The sequence below is a fragment of the Hemiscyllium ocellatum genome, chromosome 9 (assembly GCF_020745735.1).
Source record: "Hemiscyllium ocellatum isolate sHemOce1 chromosome 9, sHemOce1.pat.X.cur, whole genome shotgun sequence".
In the NCBI taxonomy this organism is placed as follows: Eukaryota; Metazoa; Chordata; class Chondrichthyes; order Orectolobiformes; family Hemiscylliidae; genus Hemiscyllium; species Hemiscyllium ocellatum.
Window position 1 is genome coordinate 114,283,318 of NC_083409.1, and position 25,256 is coordinate 114,308,573.

Consider the following 25,256-nt stretch of genomic DNA (forward strand, 5'->3'; position numbering starts at 1 on the left):
GCCTATTATATTAATCTCAGTTTTACCCATCTCCCCCCCAATCAGAGTGGATGGTTCCACCCGCGGCGGTGACCCCGTGACCCTGGGACAATGGATGACGCGGACAAGTTGCGGAGCGCGACGCAGAGGCGGCTGCGGGACTTCCAGAAGGTTCGAGGTGGGGGCGCGGACCCTCCCCCCCCCCACACCGTCACCCCCCAAACACACCCCTCCCCCCAACACCATCACCCCCCAAACACACCCCTACCCCCACACCGTCACCCCCCAAACACACCCCTCCCCCCCAACACCATCACCCCCCAAACACACCCCTCCCCCCTCAACACCGTCACCCCCCAAACACACCCCTCCCCCCACACCATCATCCCCCAAACACACACCTCCCCCCACACCATCATCCCCCAAACACACCCCTACCCCCCAACACCGTCACCCCCAAACACGCCCCTCCCCCAACACCATCACCCCCCAAACACACCCCTACCACCCAACACCATCACCCCCCAAACACACCCCTACCCCCCCAACACCATCACCCCCCAAACACACCCCTCCCCCCAACACCATCACCCCCCAACACACCCCTACCCCCAACACCATCACCCCCCAACACACCCCTCCCCCCAACACCATCACCCCCCAACACCGTCACCCCCCAAACACACCCCTCCCCCACACAGTCACCCCCCAAACACGCCCCTCCCCCCAACACCATCACCCCCCAACACACCCCTACCCCCAACACCATCACCCCCCAACACACCCCTACCCCCAACACCATCACCCCCCAACACCGTCACCCCCCAAACACACTCCTCCCCCCACACAGTCACCCCCCAAACACCGTCACCCCCAAACACACCCCTCCCCCCACACAGTCACCCCCCAAACACACCCCTACCCCCAACACCATCATCCCCCAAACACACCCCTACCCCCCCAACACCATCACCCCCCAAACACACCCCTACCCCCCCAACACCATCACCCCCCAAACACACCCCTACCCCCCAACACCATCACCCCCCAAACACACCCCTACCCCCCAACACCATCACCCCCCAAACACACCCCACCCCCCCAACACCATCACCCCCCAAACACACCCCTACCCCCCCAACACCATCACCCCCCAAACACACCCCTACCCCCCCAACACCATCACCCCCCAAACACACCCCTACCCCCCCAACACCATCACCCCCCAAACACACCCCTACCCCCCAACACCATCACCCCCCAAACACACCCCTACCCCCCAACACCATCACCCCCCAAACACACCCCTACCCCCCAACACCATCACCCCCCAAACACACCCCTACCCCCCAACACCATCACCCCCCAAACACACCCCTACCCCCCAACACCATCACCCCCCAAACACACCCCTACCCCCAACACCATCACCCCCCAAACACACCCCTACCCCCCAACACCATCACCCCCAACACACCCCTACCCCCAACACCCAACCCCCCAACACACCCCTACCCCCCAACACCATCACCCCCAAACACACCCCTACCCCCCAACACCATCACCCCCCAAACACACCCCTACCCCCCAACACCATCACCCCCCAAACACACCCCTACCCCCCAACACCATCACCCCCCAACACACCCCTACCCCCAACACCATCACCCCCCAAACACACCCCTACCCCCCAAAACCATCACCCCCAACACCATCACCCCCCAAACACACCCCTACCCCCCAAAACCATCACCCCCAGCACCAGCACACCCAAAACATACCACCACTCCCAACACCGTCACTCCCAAACATACCCCCTCCCCCAAAATGGTCACCCTGAAAACACACCCCTCCCCCAATACTGTTACCCCCAAAACATTCCCCTTCCCCTAGCACTGTCACCCCAAAACACACCCCTCCTGCAAACCGTCTCCCTGAAACATACCCCCTCTCCAGCAACATCACCCTAAAACACATCCCTCCCCCAATACCGTCACCCCACAACATACCCCTCCCCCGACACTCTGCCCCCCAAAACATTCCCCCTCACCCAGCACCGTTACCCCAAAACACACCCCTCCCCCATCACCGTCACTCCGAAACATACCCCTCCCCTGACACCATTACCCCAAAACACACCCCTCCCCCATCATCGTCTCCCCGAAACATACCCCTCCCCAAGTACCGTCACCCCCAAAACATACCCCTCCCCCAACACCATTCCCCCCAAAACATACCCATTCCCCAACACCGTGCCCCCCAAAACATACCCCTCCCCCAGCACCATCACACTCAAAATATTCCCCCTCCCCAATACCGTCACCCCCCAAAACATACCCCCTCACCCAACGCCGTCACCCCCAAAACACACTTCTCCCCCAACACCGTCACCCCAAAACGCACCCCTCCCCAACACCGTCATCCCCAAAACATATCCCTCCCCCAACACCGTCACCCCCAAAACATACCCCTCCCCCAATACCGTCACCCCAAAATATACTACTTCCCTAGCACCGTCACCCCCAAAACCGTACCCCCCAAACATACCCTCTCCCTCAGCACCGTCACCCCCAAAACATATCCCTCTCACCGCACCGTCCCCCCCAAACATACTCTTTCCCTCAGCGCCGTCCCCCCAAAACATACCCCTCCCCCAAGACCATCCCCCCCAAAACATACCCCTCCTCCAAGACCGTTCCCCCCCAAAGCATACCCCTTCCCCAACACCGCGCCCCCCAAAACATACCCCTCCCCCAGCACCAGCACACTCAAAACATATTCCCTCTTCCAACACCGTCACCCCCAAAACATACCCCCTCCCCCACCACGGTCACCCTGAAAACACACCGTCATCCGCAAAACACACCTCTCCCCCAACAACGTTACCCCCAAAACATTCCACTTCCCCCAGCACTGTCATCCCAAAACACACTCCTCCCGCAAACCATCTCACCGAAACATACCCACTCCCCAGCACCCATCACCCCCAAAACACGCCCCTCCCCAACACTGTCACCCCAAAACACACCCCTTCCTCAACACCGTCACCCCGAAACATACCCCTCCCCAAGCACCATCATCCCAAAACATACCTATCCCCCAACACCATCACCCCAAAACATTCCCATCCCCAAGTACCGTCACCCCCAAAACATACCCCTCCCCAACACCGTCACCCCAAACAAACCCCCTGCTCCAGCACCGTCATCCCCAAAACACATCCCTCCCCCAGCACCGTCACCCCCAAAACATACCTCTTCCCCAGCACTGTTTCCCCCATAACACACCCCTCCCCCAACACCGTTACCCCCAAAACATATCCCTCCCCAACACTGTCACCCCAAAAACACACCCCTCCCCCATCACTGTCACCCCAAAACATATTCCTCCCCCAATACCATCACCCCAAAACATACCACTCCCCTAGCACCATCACCTCAAAAACATGCCCCATCCCCCAAAACCATCCCCCAATAAACACACCCCTCGCCAACACCGTCAGCCCCAAAACATACCCGTCTCACAGCACCATCACCCCCAAAACATACCCCTTCCCCAACACCATCACCCCCAAAACATACCCCCTCCCCCAACACCGTCCCCCCCAAAACATACCCCCTCCCCCAACACCGTCCCCCCAAACATACCCTCTCCCCCAGCACCGTCCCTCAAAACATGCCCTCCCACAATACCATCACCCCGAAACATACCCCTCCCCCAAAACCGTCCCCCCCCCAAAACATATCCCCTCACCCAACACCGTCACCCCAAAACACACTCCTTCCCCATCACCGTCACCCCATAACACACCCCTCCCCCAAACCATCTCCCCAAAACATAGCCCCTCCCCCAACACCCTCACCCCCAAAACACACCCCTCTCCCGGCACCAGCACCCCCAAAACATACCCCCTGCCCCAACACCGTCACCCCCAAAACATAACCCCTCCCCCAACACGGTCACCCTGAAAACACACCGTCACCCCCACAACGTACCCCTCCCCCTACACCGTCAACCCGAAACATATCCCTCCCCAAGCACCGTCACCTAAAAACATACCCCTCCCCAAGTACTGTCACCCCCAAAACATACCCCTCCCCAACACCGTCACCCCAAATAAACCCCCTCCTCCAGCACCGTCACCCCCTTCCTCAACACCATCATCCCCAAAACATACCCCTCCCCCAGCACCATCACCCACAAAACATATCCCTCCCCCAACACCGTGCCCCCAAAACATACCCATCCCCCAACACCATCATCTCAAAACATGCCCACTCCCCCAACACCGTCTCCCCAAAACACACCCCTCCCTCAACACCATCACCCTGAGCAGCCCTCTTCCCCCAGCACCATCACCCTGAAACATTCCCCCTCCCCCAACACCGTCATCCCCGAAGCATACCCCCTCACCCAACACCGTCACCCCTAAAACATACCCCTTCCCCACCACCATCCACCTTCCCCAGCACCTCCCTGGAATATCACCACACGCGCACATCCCATCTCTGAACATGCCCACCCTGATTCCCTCCTAACCCTCACCCCTATTACCCCAAGCATCTCCACACTTCCCTCTCAGAACACCCCCATCCTGATTCCCTTCTAACCCCCACACTCTCATCCCGTCACATATCTACCCTTCTACCCTCTCACGCTACTGCCACAACTCCCATCCTTCTCTACCCACTCTTCTTCCCTTTCCATCCTCTCTCACAATTTCTCCTACCTCCTTGCTTCCAACTAGCCCGTCTCCCAGTCCATAGTTCCCCTCACCTACACAGATGCAGGACGCAATGCTGGAACTGTAAAAGAAATTTAGAGATTTGGCCAACTATGGTGGTGTCATCAGTGAATCTGTAAATGGCATTAGTCTGGTGTTTGGCGACGCAGCCATGGGTATACAGTGAGTACAGTAGGGGGCTGAGTACCCACCCCCTGGGGGGGCTCCAGTGTTGAGCGTTAGTGAGGATGAAATATTGTCCCCAATCTTCACTGATTGTGGCCTGTGGGTCAGGAAACTGAGGATCCAGTTGCAGAGAGTGGGGCTTAGTCCGAGATCACTAAGTTTAGTAATCAGTCTCCAGTGGATAATAGTGTTGAAGGCTGAACTCTCATCAATGGGTAGGATTCTTCTGTAGCTGTTCTTGGTGTCAAGATGTTCTAGGGAGGAGTGAAGGACAAGTGATTTGGCATCTAACACGGATCTGTTGGTACGATAGGCAATTGGAGTGGGTCAAGAGAAGTGGGGAGGCTGGAGTTGATGCCATGACCAGCCTTTCAAAGCACTTCATGACCACGCCACTGGGCGATAGTCACTGAGACATGCTGCATGAGCCTTCTTAGGCACAGGGATGATGTCGGCCTCTGGAAACAGGCAGGGAGAGTGACCTGCTGCAGGGAGAGGTTGAAGATGTCCGAGAAGACCTCTGCCAGTTGATCTGCACGTGCTCTGAGAGCGCGGCCTGGTACTCCATCTGGTCCCATCGCTTTCCTTGGATTCACACGAAGGAAAACTGATCTGACCTCTGATGCTGTGACTGTTTGGATAGGTTCATCAGGACTTGTCAGAATTGGTGTTACCTCTCCACTGAAACTCTGCTCAAAGTGCACATAAAAGGAGTTGACATGATCTGGGAGGGATATGTCACTGTCTGCTGTCTTGCACCGTCTCTTTTTCGAGCCTGTAATGTTTTTTAGTCCTTGCCATAGTTGCTGGATGTCTGTCTGGGTCTCTAGTTTGGATCGGTATTGGTCTTTGGGTGTCTGAATGGCTCTGCGAAGGTCATACTTGGGTTCCTTAGTGGGTTCAATAAGATTCCATAAATTTCAGCAAAGAGATGTTCTTTTCTTCTGAGGACAAAAGACTTTGCTAACGATACATCATCCATTGCTAGCAAAGAAAGTTCAGGAGAGTTTCACGTTGAAAGAGAAAACACTGAACACTGTAAATATTAGTCATTGGTCAGAGGGGAGAAAATTCAAACAAACTAAGAAAACTATTAGAACGAAAAGTTGACAAATCTCAGGGCGTGATAGCCTCCACCCCAAAGTCTAAAATAAACATCTGCAGAGATGGCAGGTGCATTGGTTATGTTCTTCCCAAATTCCCTAGGTTCAGGAATGGCCACACTAGATTGGAAAATCACAAATATAACACCAAATGACAGAATCAATTATTAAGAAAATAGTAACATGATTTTCTAACAGTCCTAATACAATCAGGCAGATACACGGTTGTAGAAACAGATACTTCAATCCAACTCGTCCATGCCAACCAGATATCCTAAATTAATCTATTCCCACTTGCTAGCATTTGACCCATATTAAAACCTTCCTATTCCTGTAGCCATCCAGATGCCCTTTACATATTGTAATTGTACCTGCCTTCATCACTTAACCTGACGGCTCGTTTCATATATGCACCACCCTCTGCATGAAAATGTTGCCTCTCAAGTCCCTTTCAAAACTTTTCTCTCTCCTTCAAGCTGTGCTCTCTACTTTTGGATTCCCCTACCCTGAGAAAAAGATCTTGGCTATTCACCCTACTTATACCCTTCATGATTTTATTGACCTTGTTAAGGTAATCTCTCAGCCTCTGATGCTCCAAGGGAAAAAAAACCTTCACTTATTCAGCCTCTCCCTATATCTCAAACATTCCAACCCTGGCAACATCCTTGTAAATCTTTTCTGAACCCTTTCAGGTTCCACAACATCTTTCCTATAGCAGGGAGATCAGAACTGAATGTAGTATTCCATAAGTGACCTCACCAATGTCCTGTGTGTGTCAATAATACAAATATCTTAGCAAGGGTCCCAACAATCACTTCCCTAGTTTCCTGCAAAATTATGGGATCCACAGGATTTATCCACCTTTATGAGTTTTAAGCCATTGTTTTAATAAAGAGAAATTGTGTGTTCACAGATTTATTAGAAATGTTTGAGCAAGGTCAATCCAGATAAACGTAATGTGATACGCTCGGGCAGGACAAACAAGGCAAGGGAATACACTCTGGGAAGGACTGAGTATCAGAGGGACGTTGGTGTGTATGTGGTTAGGAAGGCATATGAGAGACTTATCTTTATGAGCCAAGCATAGAGTTTAAGAGCAGGAAGGTAGGTTGGCACTCTGTGAAAATTTGGTTAGGTCACTGAAAGGTATTGTATGCGGTTCTGGAATCTACATAATAGGAGGGATGTAATTGCACTGAAGAGGATTGTTACTAGGATGTTTGCTAGACTGGTGAGCTTCAGTGAAAAAGAGAGATTGGATTGACTGGGGGTGTTTTCCTTGAAGTAATGGCGATTAGGGTGAGGGGGGAACACGATTGAGATGTATAAAATTATAAGGGGCATAAATAGGTCAGACAGGTAGAAACCTTTCCTCTTGATGGAGGGATCAATCACCAGACATAGATTTAAGGTAAAGATTTAGAGGGGATGTGAGGAAACTGCTCTTCACACAGAGACTGGTGGGAATCTGTGATGATGCCTGTAAGGCTGGTAGAGGCAGAAGTGCTCATAAAGTTTAAGAAATATTTAGATATACATTTGCAGTGCCAAGACATATGGGCCAAGTGCTGTAAAATGTGATTAGAATAGTTAGGTGTTTGTTTTTGACTGGCACAGACTCAATGGGCAGAAGGGTCTTTTTCTGCGCTGTGCTCTTTTCTGTGTGACAGGGCAGGTGATGCCCTTGTGGTATTAGCGCTAGACTATTAATCCAGAGAGGAGAAAATGAGGTCTGCAGATACTGGAGATCACAGCTGCAAATGTATTGCTGGTCAAAGCACAACAGGCCAGGCAGCATCTCAGGAATAGAGAATTCGACGTTTCGAGCATAAGCCCTTCATCTCTTATTCCTGATGAAGGGCTTATGCTCGAAACGTCGAATTCTCTATTCCTGAGATGCTGCCTGGCCTGCTGTGCTTTGACCAGCAACACATTTGCAGTATTAATCCAGAGACCTGGGTTTGAATTCTGTCATGGTAATGGTGCAACTTGACTTCAGTAAAATGTTGAATTAAGAGTGTATGATTGTTGGAAAAGCCCACTTGCTTTCCTGATGTCCTTTAGAGAAGGAACCTGCCATCCTTATCGGTCTAGCCTACTTGTAACTCCAGATCCACAGCAATGTGGCTGACTATTAATTACCATCTGGGCAATTAGAGGTGGGCAATAAATGCTGGCCCAGCTAACTATGTCCACAAGCTATATATGAATTAAAGAAAAGAACTCTATTACTCAATGACTCTAAGGAACAAATAGAATGGGTAAAGGGAACCTAACAACACGGTGTACTTGGATTTTCCAAAGACATTCTGTAATGTATTCAAAGGCATTCATTACTTGGAGATGGGTGTCACTGGCTAGGCTAGCATTTATTGGTATTTAAAGAGAGAAATTGTAGAACGCTGTGATGCGGAGAGTTAGATTGACTTTTCTGGTTGCTAATTTGTTTGTCCTGATTTCTGCTAAATCACTGCTCCATGTGTTATTGCTTCCCTGTAACTTTCCCCTAATGGTTTACATTTACCTTTTTCCACAGGAAAGGCGGTGAGTCCTGGTGAGTTCTGGGACATTGTAGTGATTACAGCTGCTGATGAAAAGCAAGAGCAGGTGTTCGAGCGTCAGATCCGCAGCAAGCTCAGGCAGAGCGAGCTTCCCCTTGGTGTGCACTACCATGTTTTTGCTGATCCTATTGGGCCAAAAATTGGTAAGGCCTCGGTACAAAAAGATGACCAAGGGTGTTATGCTAAACTGTTAGCAATCACTAGTTCACCCTCAGTGAGTGTATTGTACAAGGTTCTGGGCACTATGCTTTCAGAAAAGGTTCAAGTTCATGGAGAGGATTTGTTAGATGGGGGGCTTCTCTTAATGTGGTGAAACTGGAGAAGCTTAGATTGGTCTCCTATAGAATTACATAATATCTATAGCACAGAAATAGGCTGTTCAGTACAACTATTGACATCAACTGCTCCCCTGTAGTACTGAGTTAGAGTATTGGACTCGTGGACATGTACAGCATAGAAACAGACCCTTCTGTCTAACCCGTCCATGCCCACCAGATATCCTAAATTAATCTAATCCCATTTACTAGCATTTAGCCCATATCCCTCTAAACCCTTCCTATTCATATACCCAGCCAGATGCCTTTTAAATGTTGTAGTTGTACAGGCCTCCACCACTTCCTCTGACAGTTCATTCCATACACGCACCACTCTCTGTGTGAAAAGGTTGCCCCTTAACTCCTTTTTAAATCTTTCCTCTCTCACCTTAAACCTATTCCCTCTAGTTTTGGACTCCCCTACCCTGGGGCAAAGACCTTGACTATTCACCCTATCCATGCCCCTCATGATTTTATAAACCTCTATGAGATCACCTCTCAATTCCACTCAAAGGAAAACAGCCCCAGCCTGTTCAGCCTCTCCCTATAGCTCAAACCCTCCAACCTTGGCAACATCCTTGTGAATCTTTTCTGAACCCTTTCTACTTTAACAACATTCTTCCTATAGCAGAGACACCAGAATTGAATGCACTATTCCAAAAGTGGCCTAACCAGTGGTTTTGTACAGCCACAACCTGACCTCCGAGCTCCTATATTCAATGCAAAAAGTTGCATATTCTCACCACTGTCTGGGTAAAGAAAAAATTTCTACTGAATTTCCTATTTATTTATTAGTCACCGTTTTATTCATGGCACCCAGTTTTGGTCTCTCCTAAAAGAGCCGGAACAACAACTTGTATTTATATAGCATCTTGACTAATTGCAATGTTCCAGAGTGCTTCAGAATAGCATTAGAAAACAAAGTGTGACATGGAACCAAATGCATCCAAAAACTTGGCCAAGTAGGTGGGTTTTAAGGTGCATCTTCAAAAGAAGAAGGAGAGGTGGAGAAATTATTGGAGGGAATTCCACAGTTTACTGGCAGTCACACTTTCACCTGCCTAGGCAATGATGGAGTGATTACATGAAGAAAATGTTTCCTCTGGCAAATATGTCTAAGTTATTAATATTGGCTAAAAGAACCTCAGGGTAAAACATCCCTCCCTAAGAGCATTTTAACATCTGAATTGTACTTTCTGGAAATAAAGTGGAATTAGATTCTATAGTTACATTCAAAAGGAAATTGGACCTGTAAAATTGAAGTGAACTAATTTGCAGTGTCATAGAGGAACAAGCTGGAGAGGTCATGAAAACATAAGAAGGTAGATCCGGATCTTCAGCTTCAAATCCACTTTCCAGCTTTACCCTCATCTTCCTTGACTTTGTTAAAATCCAAAAGCCTGTGATCTCAGATGTTGAAAATACCCAATAACTGAGATGCTTCTCTGATTCACAACCCCTCTATGAAAGGAAATTTTCATTTCAGTCAAAAACGGCATACAAAGAGCAGAGCGTGCACAAATGGCCGCATGTCCAACTCTACTCCTATTTTCTATGGCACTTTTTCCTGAATCGATGATCCCTGTAACCTGTGGAAACATCCTCTCGTCATTTCCTTGTCAAACCCTTTTATATTCTTAAATGATTCCATGAGATCACCTTTTAATTTTCTATATTCCAGAGAACGCAGCCTCTCCTCCTAAGCCAACCCTCTAGTGCCAGGAATCAATCAGGTGAACCTAGGTTTTACCTGTCTAAGGCAGGTCTGTGCTCCTTTATATTTGGCAGTGCACAGAATGGGATGAGTTGCCTGCAACACAACATAGGCTGGAATAAATGGGTAGATCAGAGAAACAGAGAAATGTGAACTGATGTGTTTTGGTAGATGGGATAGGGAAGGCATTATAAACTCAAGTTTAGGATTTGGGCAAGTAATGGGCAAATAGGGGCTCCGCAGTGACAGGAGGAATGATTTTAAGCAGTAGGTGGTAATGGCCTGGAACCCAGTGCCAGTGTGTATGGTGGAAGAGGAAGGAATCAATGATTTTAAAAGGAAATTGAATGGGAGTTTAAACAAACTAAATTTGCAAAGCTATATGCTTTGAGGCCAGTTAACTGAATTGCTCTACACTGAGCCAGCATGCATTTGATGGGTGAAATGTCCACCTTCTGTTCTTCACATAAATGGAATAGTTCTGTCAAAGAGTGGCCACGTTAATTTGACAATGAAACTGTCCAATCAGAGAATAGGTTTGTAAATCAAACCTGTTCTTCCCTTGGTAGTGTATGGAATATTAAAGAGTGGACAAAGTCAAGATGCCATGTTTGTCTAATCTCTGAGCCATTAATTCTCAATGTAAAGTGTTCAAAAGAACGTAGTTATCATTTCAAGCCCACTAGGAGCCTTTTCAGAAGTTCAGGCCTCAGAGCATTAACTCTGATTTTCTGTCCACAGATTCTGCCTTAAATGCTTCAGCATTTTCTACATTTGTTTCAGATTTCTGGCATCCGCAATATTTGGTTTTTATTTGAAGGAAAGTTGTTTATAAGTATGTGTTTTGCACAGGAAACGGAGGGTCTACACTCCTTGCTCTTCATCGATTAGAGGAACTCTATGCAGACAAGTTGGATAACTTCACCATTCTTTTAATTCATGCTGGTAAATACGGAAAGTCTTTTTGTGTGGATTAAAAAGGGGATTGTATAAATTGTGTTGGGAAAAATAAGATAACTTGAACAGAGATCAGTACTTCAGTTTACAATCATGGATTCCCAGAGAGCCTACTGCCCTGGGTATGGATCATGCAATTCTAAAGTCTACAAACTATCCAGTTATTTAGAGAAGCTGTTCTGCAAGCCAGGAGCCAGCCTTGGCTCAGTGGATATGTTACAACACTGGGTAAATCCCTCTGCTAATTTAAACCAGCCGCACAGAGAAATTTCATCTAACTCCTTAATCTGTTAATTTCGAAAGGCAAAGAGCTATCCCAAAGGTCACTATTTAAAGTAAAAATTAACAATTTTATTCTAATAGGTCCAGCAGAGAATATTAAAACCAACAACTATTTGAAATTCCTTTCTTTTAAACCTATCTTTTACCTCCCACTCTACAATATTAGTCCAATAAAACCCCGATTAAGACTTACAAAAACATTGTTTCAAAACCAATCAGCTTTGTCAATTCTCCTTTGTAGTTTTTCTTCTGTAGATTTTTCTGTAGGTCAGCTTCGATGTTCTGCTGCACAAACTTCTTACAGACCAAGTACCTTTCAGAGAGCTCTTCAACTAGCAGTCTGTATTTGTTGGTGACTCCCTTGAACTGTTCAAAATGTCTGGTTTTGTATCTCAGAACATTGGCCCGTTCCATTGGTTTTAATATTATCAAAATACTAAATTCAAATTTGATTGAATTTTGGTATCTTGAGGCATAATTTAAACTGATTGGCCAAATTTAATTTGCCTTTTTGTTTCATAGCAACTCAGCAGCAGCTATTTGTTTCCCGAGTGTTACAGTCTTACTTTGTTCAGGACTTTCTGTACTTTGTCAGTCCTTGCTAGCTTTTCAACTCTTTTAAAGGTACAGTACACTTCTACACCTTCAGAACAAATCGTACAAACATCTCTTGAATCAGAACGCTATGGGTTCAAGTTGCAGTCCAGACACTTGAGTCTCCTTTCCAGCTGCTACTCCTCAAGCAATACGGAGAAAGTGCCTCAATGTCCCAGCGTCAGGACTGAGGGAGTGCCGCACTGTCAAAGTATCAGTACTGAGAGTTGTGCTGGTTAAAGGGCTGTCAGAGGCCTTTTGACCCATTGTGCTTATGAAGGGAGTTATGAGTCTCTTTGCACCACTTCTGTCTCCCCATCTCCTGCAAATGTTTGCCTTCAAGTATTTATTCAACTCTTGTGCTTAGTTCTTTTGGCAATTACTTGGAATCTGAACACTCTGGTTACAAAAACTCCAAGCATGAAGTCCATGATTATAATAGTGGCATTTTATTTAAGAAACATACTCATAGTCCAAAGGCTGAATTGCAATGTAATAGGTGTAAAAATAAATCACTTAAATAATAATAATAATGAGCATATTGAAGGATGTTTCAAACTTGCATTTATTTACTGTTTTAAAAGCGTTGAAATGTTCCAACGCCAATAAATGTGTAATTTAGTTCAAATTTAGCATTGAATCTGGTGACTGAAAACTTGCTTAGCAAGGTAAAGAGTATTAAACTGAAGGGTTTAAGGAGGGCTGCCCATGAAGGCACAAGTGCTAGTGATGTGGTGATAAATATTCAGAGTGCACAATAGATGTTTAGAGACCATTCAGGAGTGTAGGGGCTGGATGAGGTTACAGAGATAGGGATGGGGTGAAAGAGCTGGAGGAGGTGAGATGGATGGGGAAGAGTGTGGCTATGGCGGGATTTGAAAAGAGAGTGAATGTGGTCCATAAATCTATTTTTAATACATGTTTGTCACTGTGATGTTTTCCTTTTTTTCATTGTAGGAGGTTACAGCCAGCGTTTGTTGAGTGCCAGTGCACTGGGAAAGATTTTTACCACCCTTCCTCTGGGCAACCCTGTTTATCAAATGTTGGAACTCAAGCTTGCAATGTATATCGACTTCCCCACTCACATGAAGCCTGGGGTTCTGGTGAGCTGTGCCGATGACATAGAGCTTTATAGTCTGGGTGAGACTGAAGCCATATGCTTTGACAGACCTGGTTTCACTGCCCTTGCTCATCCTTCCTCCTTGTCCATTGGCACCACACATGGTGTCTTTGTGCTGGAGCTTGGTCAGATGGAGGCTGTACAGAAAGAGCTGGAGTATAAAACATGCTATCGCTTCCTTCACAAGCCCAGTGTGGAAACAATGCAGAAGGCAGGAGCTATCTGCAAAGCTAGCCATTGGGTCAGGAGTGGCGGAGATACTGAGGATGTGGGCTTTGTCTACACAGATAGCATCTATTACTTTGACCGTCAAACAGCCAAGCAGTTGCTGGTGATTCTTGAAGAAATTGGCACCCTCGGGTGTGAGATTGATGCATATGGTGACTTTCTGCAAGCATTGGGGCCAAGGGCCACGCCAGAGTACACTAACAATACAGCTAATGTCAGCCAGGAGAAACAGCAACTGGTGGCAGTTCGGCAGAAAATCTTCTCTCGTCTCCAAGGGACTCCACTCAATGTGGTTATGTTGAACAATTCCAAATTCTATCACCTGGGCACCACCCAGGAATATCTCCACCACCTGACAGCAGATAGCACCATGAGAAAGCAGTTGGGGCTGCTCTCTGGGTCCACTGGAATTGGTCAGTCCTGCTCTGAGGATTACGGACAAGTTCCATGCATCATCGAGAGCCTGGTAGGATTGAATTGTGATGTGTCTCCTGGTAGTATAGTTGAGTATTCCCGGCTGGGGCAGGGCACTTGTGTGGGTGCCCACAGCATTATTAGTGGCTGCTGCATCAGGGCGAATACCATGATACCCCCAGACATCTTCCTGCACACACTCTGCGTCCCAGGGGGCTTTGCCACCGTGATCTTTGGAACTGGAGACAATCTCAAGCGTACGGTCTCATCCCTGTTGGAGATTCACCAGCTGCAGTTTCTGGGCATCAATTTTGAAGAGGCTACCACGTACCTTGGCCTGAAACTCTCCCAGGATCTATTCTCCGGCAGTGGGAAATTCCGCCCTAGTCTGTGGAATGCCAGGATTTTCCCCGGCCCACAAACGACAGCGGAAGACTCGGCGACAGCGGTGCTGGAGATGTTTGAAGCCTTGCGGGGAAAATCAGTCCCTCAGTTGGCAGATGATGTCCAGTTACTTTCCATCGAAGAAATACTCCAGCGCAAGGATGTGATGAGCATGCTGAGTTTCAGAAAGCAGCTTACTGAAGAAATTCGTCAGAGGAGACTTGCTGGCAAAAACTCAAATCAGGCTTTATAATTCATTTATATGGCGATTTTCTTGTTTTACTCCATTGTAAAATAGGCACCAACTTATGGAAGAGGAAGTCAGTGTTGTGAATGGCATTGGCTAGCCATTTGCCAGTGTAGACCCTTGGAGCAGCTGTGTCTGTGCAGCTTAGTGGGAGCAGTGCTGATAGGGTGAGACAAAACAATGTCAGGTGGAGGATAATGAATAACTCATCGCTATTCTGAGTGACCTTTTTCTAAATTCAGTGTATTTTATCTTTTCCCTCTGACCATGGACATGAATACGCCAGGCATCATTTGAATATAGATTTGGCAACAAAGTGAATGATGCAGTTTTAAAGAAATTGCAGGAACAGAGAAAACTTGGGCTTTATCTACAACAAACCTTTGGTGATGGGATAAGCTATTTAACAAGTATATGGAATCGTTTAGTTTATTATTAGAAAGAGAGAGTACAGAATTCAAGAGATTGTACAAGTCACTGCTAGACCCTCCTTAGGAGGATTTTGTGCACTTCTGGGCCAGACTTTGAGAAGGATCTCAAAATGTTTGGAAATGGGGTAGAGTGGGTTTACCTGAATGGGAGTAGGGATGAGGGGCTTTGATTATGGAGAAGTTGATTTTCACATTTGCAGTCCCTTTTAAAAATTAATTTCAAATAAATTATCATTCCCCAGCATTTTTTGGTTTTGATTTGTCAATTCTCAAGTTCATCTCCCTTCAGGTCTGTTTACAGTGAGTGCTGAAAAACAAAGCAGAGCTGATTCCCAAACGTCCAACTGTGTAAATAGCAAATGCAAATTAATTCTACAGCATCAAGGCAACCGTCAGATAACAAATGGTTCAATACACATATACTTCACATTGCAGTCACTTACTCGCCAAGCTAATGCACCAGTTAGTGTGATCTTTTTCTTAAATTCTTCCATGGCATAGGCGTGTCACTGGCTGGTCCAGTATTTATTACCCATCCCTAGTTGCCATTGAGAAGATATTGATGAGCTGCCTGCTTGAACTACTGCAGTCCTGGGTGGCATGGTGGTTCAGTGGTTAGCTCTGCTGCCTCACAGCACCTGGGACCCACTTCAATTCTACCCTTGGGTGACTGTGCAGTTTGCACATTCTCCCCTTGTCAATGTGGGTTTCCTCCCACAACCCAAAGACGTACAAGTGAGGTGAATTGGCCGTGCTAAATTACCCATTGGATGTACATTAACAATGAGAAATGCAGGATTGTAGGAAGGTTAGTAATTAACAATTTGTTACAGGTTCTATCCATCATGTAAGGGTGGCGGGAAGGGGGACCTATTTGATTGTCCCATAATCGATTGAATATTCTCAGGATTTAGGGGAGTTTCCACGCATGAATAAAGAGAAATTGTTCTCACTGACCAGAATGTTAGTAATCAGCAAACACAGATTCAGATAATGCGGTGAGTTATGATTGAGAATCCATCTAAGGAAATTGGATAAAATACCTGAAAAGATAAAATTGCAGGATTGTGGGGAAAGAGGTAGGGAGTGGGACTGATTAAACAAGCTAGCACAAACACAACAGTATGATTGGCCTCTTGTGCTATATCATGCTGTGATTTTATTAGAATTTATAAAATAAAATGGATAAATTAAAATTTGGTATTGATATTTTTGTATTGAGTTTGTGTCTGGCTGGTTTTAGTCACTCATTTTCTCCTTGTCACAAAGCACAGTGAAGATCTCACCTCACTGGGCTAGAACACTATCATTCAGATAGCTGAAATAGTCAGTCAAACCTTCACTAAATTATTTCATCCTCCCACTTTATAACTGATTGGACCCAGCTATTAGCATAATGCCATTGCTGTTGATTACTCCTTACAGCTTCTCCACATCCACGTTTTTTTTTAACTTGCACCATAACCATCTCTTGCCATGCATACATTCCTGATGAAGGGCTTTTGCCCGAAACATTGATTTCCCTGCTCCTCAGATGCTGCCTGACGTGCTGTCCAGCACCACTCTAATCTAGACTCTGATCTCCAGCATCTGCAGTACCCACTTTTGCCTACATTTCTGCTATCCATTCCATCCCAGAGCTGCCATTTTTTTGTTACTCCCTTCTCTCACACTCACCCATATTGCTGGCTTTGATATAATTTGTTCCATCTCTTAACTTCTTCCATGTATGATGAAAGGTCATGACCTGAAACATTAATCTTAATTTCTCCATAGATATTCAGAATGACAGAAATTCTATAATGCAGAAGGAGGCCGTTCAGCCATATTGGGTCTGGTTGAGACAAGTTTAATAAATTACCTCAGAGTAAATGATAACCCAAGGAAGTAGTAATCATATTAGATTTTAATGTTCAATCTTTAGAGTGAGTGGGTCAGACACAAGTATGTTTAACCTAAATAAGGCAAATTACAGTGAAATGAGGATAGAGTTAGTTCAAGTGAACTGGATGAATAGATCAGCAAGAATGGCAGGAAGCAATCACTGGCAGACATCTGAAGAGGTATTTCACCACTCTCAGCAAAAGTACATCCCAGTAAGGAGGAAAGATTCTAAGAAAAGGATAAACCAGCCATGACTAACTGCAAAGTTAAGGAGAGTGTTCCTGTAAATATATGAAAAGGAAAAGAAAGGTCAACGTAAACATAGGCCCCTTAGAAAATAGGTGACGGTTATGGGAACAAAGAAATGGCCAAACAGTTAAACAGATATTTTGTGAAAGTCTTTATGATGGAAGCTGTTTTAAGTATCCTATTTATACTAAAGGATATGGGGAGGGAATTAGATGCAATCATTTGAGAAATATTAGACAGATTAGTGGGATTAAAGGCAGATATGTTTGCTGCATCTGATGACTTCCATCCTAGGATCATAAAAGAGGTAGCTATAGAGATAGTTAATGCATTCGTTGTAATTTTCCAAAACACCTTGGACTCTGGAGAGCTGCCAAAGGATTGGAAAACTTAATACCCTTATTCAACATGATACCCTTATTCAAAAAAGGAAGGCAAAAAGCAGGTAACAATAGATTGATTAGCCTAACATCAATTGTTGGAAAGGTATTGGAATCAATTATTAAGGAAGTGGAACTGAGAAATAAGAAAAGGATGATCACATTGGGATTGTATTATAGACCCCCAATAGTCAGGAAATTGAGAAACAAATTTGTAAGGCCATCTCAATTAATTGTAAGAATAATAGGGTGGTTATGGTAGGGGATAGAACAATGCAGCACAGAACTGGCCCTTTGGCCCACGATGTTGTGCTGAACATTTGTCCTAGCATAAGCACCTGTCCATGTACCTATCCAATTGCCACTTAAAGGTCACCAATGATTCTGACTCTGCCACTCCCACAGGCAGCGCATTCCATGCCCCCACCACTCTCTGGGTAAAGAACCTACCCCTGACATCCCCCTATACCTTCCACCCTTCACCTTAAATTTATGTCCCCTTGTAACACCCTGTTGTACCCAGGGGAAAAGTCTCTGACTGTCTACTCTATCTATTCCCCTGATCATTTTATAAACCTCTGTCAAGTCACCCCTCATCCTTAGCCGTTCCAATAAGAAAAGGCCTAGCACTCTCAACCTATCCTCGTATGACCTATTCTCCGTTCCAGGCAACATCCTGGTAAATCTCCTCTGCACCCTCTCCAAAGCTTCCACATCTTTCCTAAAGTGAGGCGACCAGAACTGCACACAGTACTCCAAATGTGGCCTTACCAAGGTCCTGTACAGCTGCAACATCACTTCACGACTCTTGAATTCAATCCCTCTGCTAATGAACGCTAATACACCATAGACCTTCTTACCAAGCTCTATCCACCTGAGTGGCAACTTTCAAAGAGTTATGAACATAGACCTCAAGATCCCTCTGCTCCTCCACCTGACTAATAACCCTACCGTTAACCCTGTATTCCGCATTCTTATTTGTCTTTCCAAAATGGACAACCTCACACTTGACAGGGTTGAATTCCATCTGCCACTCCTCAGCCCAGCTCTGCATCATATCTAAACTTTTCAAACATAGACTGCGACTCCTATAATGTTAAGGGCTTGAATGGAAAGAAGTTTGTTATGTGTGTACAAGAAAACTTTTTTGAATCAGTATGTGGATGTACCTACTAGAGAAGGTGCAAAACTTGACCTACTCTTGTGAAATGAGGCAAGGCAGGTGACTGAGGTGTCAGTAGGGTGCACGTTAGGGCAGGTACGATAATTCTATTTCATACGTAGAACATAGAACATTAGAGCACAGTACAGGCCCTTTGGCCCTCGATGTTGCGCCGACCTGTCATACTAATCTGAAGCCCATCCCACCTACTCTATTCCATGTACGCCCATATGCCTGTCCAATGACGACTTAAATGCACTTAAACATGGCAAATCTACTACCGTTGCAAGCAAAGCATTCCATACCCTTACTACTCTCTGAGTAAAGAAACTACCTCTGACATCTATCTTATACCTATCTCCCCTTACTTTAAAGTTTATTAGTTTTAGAATAGTCTTGGAAAAGGATAGACCAGATCTAAAAGTTCTAAATTGGAGGAAGAGTAATTTTGATGATATTAGGCAAGAACTTTCAAAAGCGATTGGGGACAGATGTTCGCAGTTAAAGGGACGGCTGGAAAATGGGAAGCCTTCAGAAATGAGAATGAGAGTCCAGAGAAAGTATATTCCTGTTTGGGTGAAGAGCAAGGCTGGGAGGTGTAGGGAATGCTGGACTGAGAAAGAAACAAATGTCAGGAGAGATTGATTGAATCCCTAGAAGAGTATAAAGGCTGTAGGAATATGCTAAAGAGGGAAATCAGGAGAGCAAAAAGGGAACATGAAATAGTTTTGGCAAATAGGGTTAAGGACAAAAGGGTAATTAGCGAGAGAATAGGGCCCCTTTAAAGATCAACAAGGCGGCCTTTGTGTGGAGACGCAGGAGATGGCGGAGATACTAAACAAGATTTTGCATCAGTGTTTACTGTGAAGAAGGATATGGAAGATAGAGAATAGTGACATCTTGAAAAATGTCCATATTACAGAGGAAGAGGTGCTGGATGTCTTAAAATGCATGAAGGTGGATAAATCTCCAGGAAAGAGACCTTGGAGTGCAGGTTCATAGCTCCTTGAAAGTGGAGTGGCAGGCAGATAGGATAGTGAAGAAGCCATTTGGTATGCTTTCCTTTGTTGGTCAGAGTATTGAGTACAGGAGTTGGGAGGTCATGTTGCGGATGTACAAAACATTGGTTAGGCCACTGTTGGAATATTGCGTGCAATTCTGGTCTCCTTCCTATTGGAAAGATGTTGTGAAACTTGAAAGGGTTCAGAAAAGATTTATAAGGATGTTGCCAGGGTTGGAGGATTTGAGCTATAGGGAGAAGCTGAACAGGCTTGGGCTGTTTTCCCTGGAGCATCGGAGGCTGAGGGGTGACTTTGTAGAGGTTTACAAAATTATGAGGGGCATGGTTAGGATAAATAGACAAGGTCTTTTCCCTAGGATTGTGGAGTCCAGAACTAGAGGGCATAAGTTTAGGGTGAGAGTGAAAACATATAAAAGAGACCTAAGGGGCAAGTTTTTTCACGCAGAGATGGGATGCATGTCTGGAATGATCTGCTAGAGGGAGTGGTGGAATGTGGTATAATAACTATTTTAAAAATATCTGGATAGATGTATGAATAGAAAGGGTATACAGGCATATGAGCCAAATGCTGGCAAATGGGACTAAAGGGTCTGTTTCTGTGCTGGACAACTCTCTGACTCTAAGTAATAGCATAACATTAGGAAAATCAATCCAATCAAGCAGAATCAGCATGGCTTCATGAAAAGGCAAAGCATGTCTGAGTAGTTTTGAGGAAGTCTCAACCAGCATGGATAATGAAGCAGCAAAAATGTTGCATTTGGACTTTCGGAAGACATTCAACAAGGTACCTCACAAAAAGACGTCATAAGAGCCAGTGGTGTTGGAGGTAATATATTGGCATGGTTAGAGAAATGGCTAATGGGCAGGAAACAGCAAGTGGGAATAAGGGATTCTTTTCAGATTGGCAATCTGTAGGGTGGCATGGTGGCTCAGGGGTTAGCACTGCTACCTCACAGTGTCAGGGACCCAGGTTCAATTCTTGCCTCGAGTAACTGCCTGTGTGGAGTTTGCACATTTTCCCCATGTTTGCGTGGGTTTGTGGATGCTTTGGTTTCCTCCCGAAAATGTGCTAGCCAGGTAAATTGGCCATGCTAAATTGCCCATAGAGTTAGGTGAATTAGTCAGGGGTAAATACAGGGTAAGGGAATGGGTGCAGATGGGTTACTCTTCGGAGGGTCGTTGTGGACTTGTTGGGCCGAAGGGCCTGTTTCCATACTGTAGGAAATCTAGTCTAATCTAACCAGTGGGTGCCGCAGGGATCAGTGCTGGCACTGCAACTGTTCCCAATATATATTAATGACTCGACAGTAAGGAGGCAAATCAACAAGCTAGATTTGCAGATGACACAAAGATAGATTAGATTAGATTACTTACAGTGTGGAAACAGGCCCTTCGGCTCAACAAGTCCATACTGACCGCCGAAGCACAACCCACCCAGACCCATTCCCCTACATTTATCCCTTCACCTAACACTACGGGCAATTTAGCATGGCTGATTCACCTAACCTGCACATTTTTGGACTGTGGGAGGAAACCGGAGCACTCGGAGGAAACCCACGCAGACACGGGGAGAACGTGTAAACTCCACACAGTCAGTCGCCTGAGGCGGGAGCCCGGGTGGTGGAAAGACAGACTGTGAAAGAAATACATACAGTTTACAGAGAAATATTAATAGATTAAATAAATAAACAAAAAATTGCCAAATGGAGTATGATCTGGGAAAATATGAAGATCATTTTGGAAGGAAGAATAAAATAGTATTATTTCAATGGAGAAAATCTACAGAAAGCTGGAACTCAAAGGGATTTGTGGGAACTTATGCACAAAACACAAATAGCTAGCACACTGGGGCAGCAGGTAATCAGGAAGGCTAATGGAATGTTGGCCTTTATTTCAAGGGGTTTGGAGTATAAGGATACGGAAGTCTTACTGTAACTGCACAAAGTGCTGGTGAGACCACATCTGGAGTAGTGTGAGCAGTTTTGGGTTCCTTATTTAAGAAAAGATATTCATCCATTGAAGGCAGTTCACGGGAGGTTCCCAAGGATGATCCCAAGATGGAGACATTGTTTTGTCAGCAAAGGTTAGACAGGTTTGGGACTCATTGGAATTTAGAAGAATGAGATGCGATTTCATTGGTATGTATCGGATTCTTATAGGGCTTGACAGGATAAATGCTGAGAGGATATTTCCCCACACAGGAGCGTCTAGGACCAGAGGGCACAGTCTCAGAATACGGGGATGCCAATTGAAGACTGAGATGAGGATTTTCTTTCAGAGGGTAAAGAATCTCCTCTTGCTCTTCTCAAATTCCTTGCTACAGAGAGTAGAGTCCTTGTGTACATACCCAGCTGAGAAAGGTTCCTGATTCGTCAGCCAACCAATGGTGATGGTGAAGGGGCAGGAAATAACGTGAAGAGTGTTGGATCAGCCATGATCTTATTGAACGGTGGAGCAGGCTTGAGTGGCTGAAAGGTCTGCTACTGTTTCTGGATTTTATGGTCTTATGATGTCTGCACTGGGTCCTCAAATGAGCATCATTTCCTTGTGTCAGTTTCCTGCTTTTTTCACACACCCTTATACATATTTTGTATCAAAATCATCATCTAATTTCCCATTCAAAGCTTTCATTGAACTTGCCTCCACAACAGTTCCAGGAAGTGCATTCCATAGTTGAACTACACACTGTGTGAATTTTTTTTAAAATATATACCATCCTTTCTTCTGCAAATCATTTTAAATCTATGGCCCCTTTTTCTTGTTTGTTTTACAAACGGAAACAGTTTCTTCCTATCCAATGTATCTAACCCACTCATGATTTTGAAAACCGCTATCAAATCTCCCAGCCTTCTCTGCAAGGAGAACAGTCTCAATTACTTCAATCTATGCAATAGCTAGCACGTGGGGATATAGCTTTCAATTGAGGGGTGATGGATGTCAGAGGTAGTTTCTTTACTCAGAGAGTAGTAGGAGCATGGAACATACTGCCTGCAACAGTAGTAGACTCACCAAATTTAAGGGCATTTACATGGTCATTGGATAAACATATGGATGAAAATGGAATAGTGTAGATTAGATGGGCTTCAGATTGGTTCTACACGTCAGCGCAACATCGAGGGCTGAAGGGCCTGGACTGCGCTGTAATGTTCTATGTTCTAAACTGAAGTTTCTCATTCTTGTAAATCATTTCTGGACTTCCCCTATGTGCCTCATCTGCTGTGTTTTTTTTAATTTCACATTCCTACCATCTGCATTGTTTTCCTTTATTAAATGGTTCCCTTTCTGGGTATTTACATTTACGCACATGCCTTTTTATGTCCCTCTGTTTATTTGTCTATTACTGTACTCAGTCTCTGTTTTTATTAATAACTCTATTCATGTGTTCTTTGTTAGCTGCCAATATATAACACCCTGAAGTTTTCTCAACCACTGCCTTGAAACTCAATCTCAGAAACAGAAGTAAAACCAGAAAATGCTGGTAAATCTCCATTGGTCTAGCAGCACCTCGAAAGAAAAAAATCAACGTTAATAGACTAAATTTTTACCAGGTCTTTTGAGGATGGGTTGGGAGGTGAGAAGGCTGGCAAAATAACATGGAAAGCCATCTCAACAACAGGAAGCCAGTAACAGGAAAGCTGGCCGTCTGCACGTACGCCATTTGATTCTTTTAAATGGCCAATTAGGGGTTTCTTCTACTCCCAATTGCCTGCACTGGGAGGGCCAATCACTGCCCAGGCAGATAACCATGTCAATCCTAGCTTCATCTCAACAGTTTACGGGGTGGGTCTTTTTGGTTATTCATCTCGTGGCAAAAGCCACCCCAATGGCAATAGCACTGCCTGCCTTAAGTGACCTATCACCTCATTCACCATCTCCCATTGCCTGGTCTTGCTTCCTGAGCACCAGTGCCTCCCAAACACTGTCTTTGAGGGCAAACAGCAATTGACATGCCCTCATTCAAGTGTGGCCCCCAGCAACTTCAGCTTTACCCACGTCACTGCTGCGCTGACAAGCCTCCAATTGGGCAACTCTTAGGGAGTCATTTATGGCACATAAGTAAAACATTCACCAGATTGAATCCATTCCAGCTCAGGTAATGTTCTGGGGACCTGGGTTCAAATCCTGCAGTTGGTAAAATTTGAATTCAACAAAGAAATCTGGAATTATGATTCTAATGATAACCAGGAAACCATTGCCAGCTATTGGGGAAAACCCCCATCTGATTCATTAATCTCCTTGGGGAAAAGAAATCTGCTGCCTTTACCCAGTCTGACTTACATATGACTCCAGACCCATCAATGTGGTTGACTCTTAGTAGCTTTCTAAGGCAATTAATGATGGGCAATAAATTCTGGACCAGCCAGTGATACCCACAACCAAAAAGAATCCTATATTCTTTGGTCATCAATCTGTCAATATATCCTGCCACCTGATAAGATCGATATACATTCACCTCCAGCACCCATGTTCCATGTTATAGAGTCATAGAGATGTACAGCATGGAAACAGACCCTTCGGTTCAACCCGTCCATGCTGACCAGATATTCCAACCCAATCTAGTCCCACCTGCCAACACCTGGCCCATATCCCTCCAAACCCTTCCTATTCATATACTCATCCAAATGCCTCCTAAATGTTGCAATTGTACCAGCCTCCACCACATCTTCTGGCAGCTCATTCCATACACGTACCCCCTCCGTGTGAAAAAGTTGCCCCTTAGGTCTCTTTTATATCTTTCCCCTCTCACCCTAAACCTATGCCTTCACGTTTTGGACTCCCCGACCACAGGGAAAAGACTTTGTCTATTTATCCTATCCATGTTCCTCAAAATTTTGTAAACCTCCATAAGGTCACCCCTCAGCCTCCGATGCTCCAGGGAAAACAGCCCCAGCCTTTCAGCCTCTCCCTATAGCTCAGATCCTCCAACCCTGGCAACACCCTTGTAAATCTTTCCTTAACCCTTTCAAGTATCACAACATCTTTCCGATAGGAAGGAGACCAGAATTGCACGCAATATTCCAACAGTGGCCTAATCAATGTCCTGTACAGCCACAACGTGACCTCCCAACTCCTGCACTCATTACTCTGACCAATAAAGGAAAGCATACCAAGCACCTTCTTCACTATCCTATCTACCTGTGACTCCACTTTCAAGGAGCTATGAACCTGCACTCCAAGGTCTCTTTGATCAGCAACACTCCCTAGGACCTTACCATTAAGTGTATAAGTCCTACTAAGATTTGCTTTCTCAAAATGCGGCACCTCGCATTTATCTGAATTAAACTCCATCTGCTGCTTCTCAGCCCATTGGCCCATCTGGTCC

The 25,256-nt window shown here is 45.6% G+C and overlaps 1 protein-coding gene across 1 annotated transcript; it reads left to right on the forward strand.

Moving 5' to 3' along the window:
* The first annotated feature begins 89 nt into the window (after positions 1 to 89).
* On the forward strand, positions 90 to 16,433 carry fpgt (fucose-1-phosphate guanylyltransferase). Its single transcript, XM_060830673.1, has 4 exons — positions 90 to 157; positions 8,528 to 8,695; positions 11,433 to 11,525; positions 13,371 to 16,433. The coding sequence occupies exons 1-4, from the start codon at positions 91 to 93 to the stop codon at positions 14,810 to 14,812; spliced, it is 1,770 nt and encodes a 589-aa protein (XP_060686656.1). The 5' UTR covers position 90; the 3' UTR covers positions 14,813 to 16,433.
* Positions 16,434 to 25,256: the final 8,823 nt, after the last annotated feature.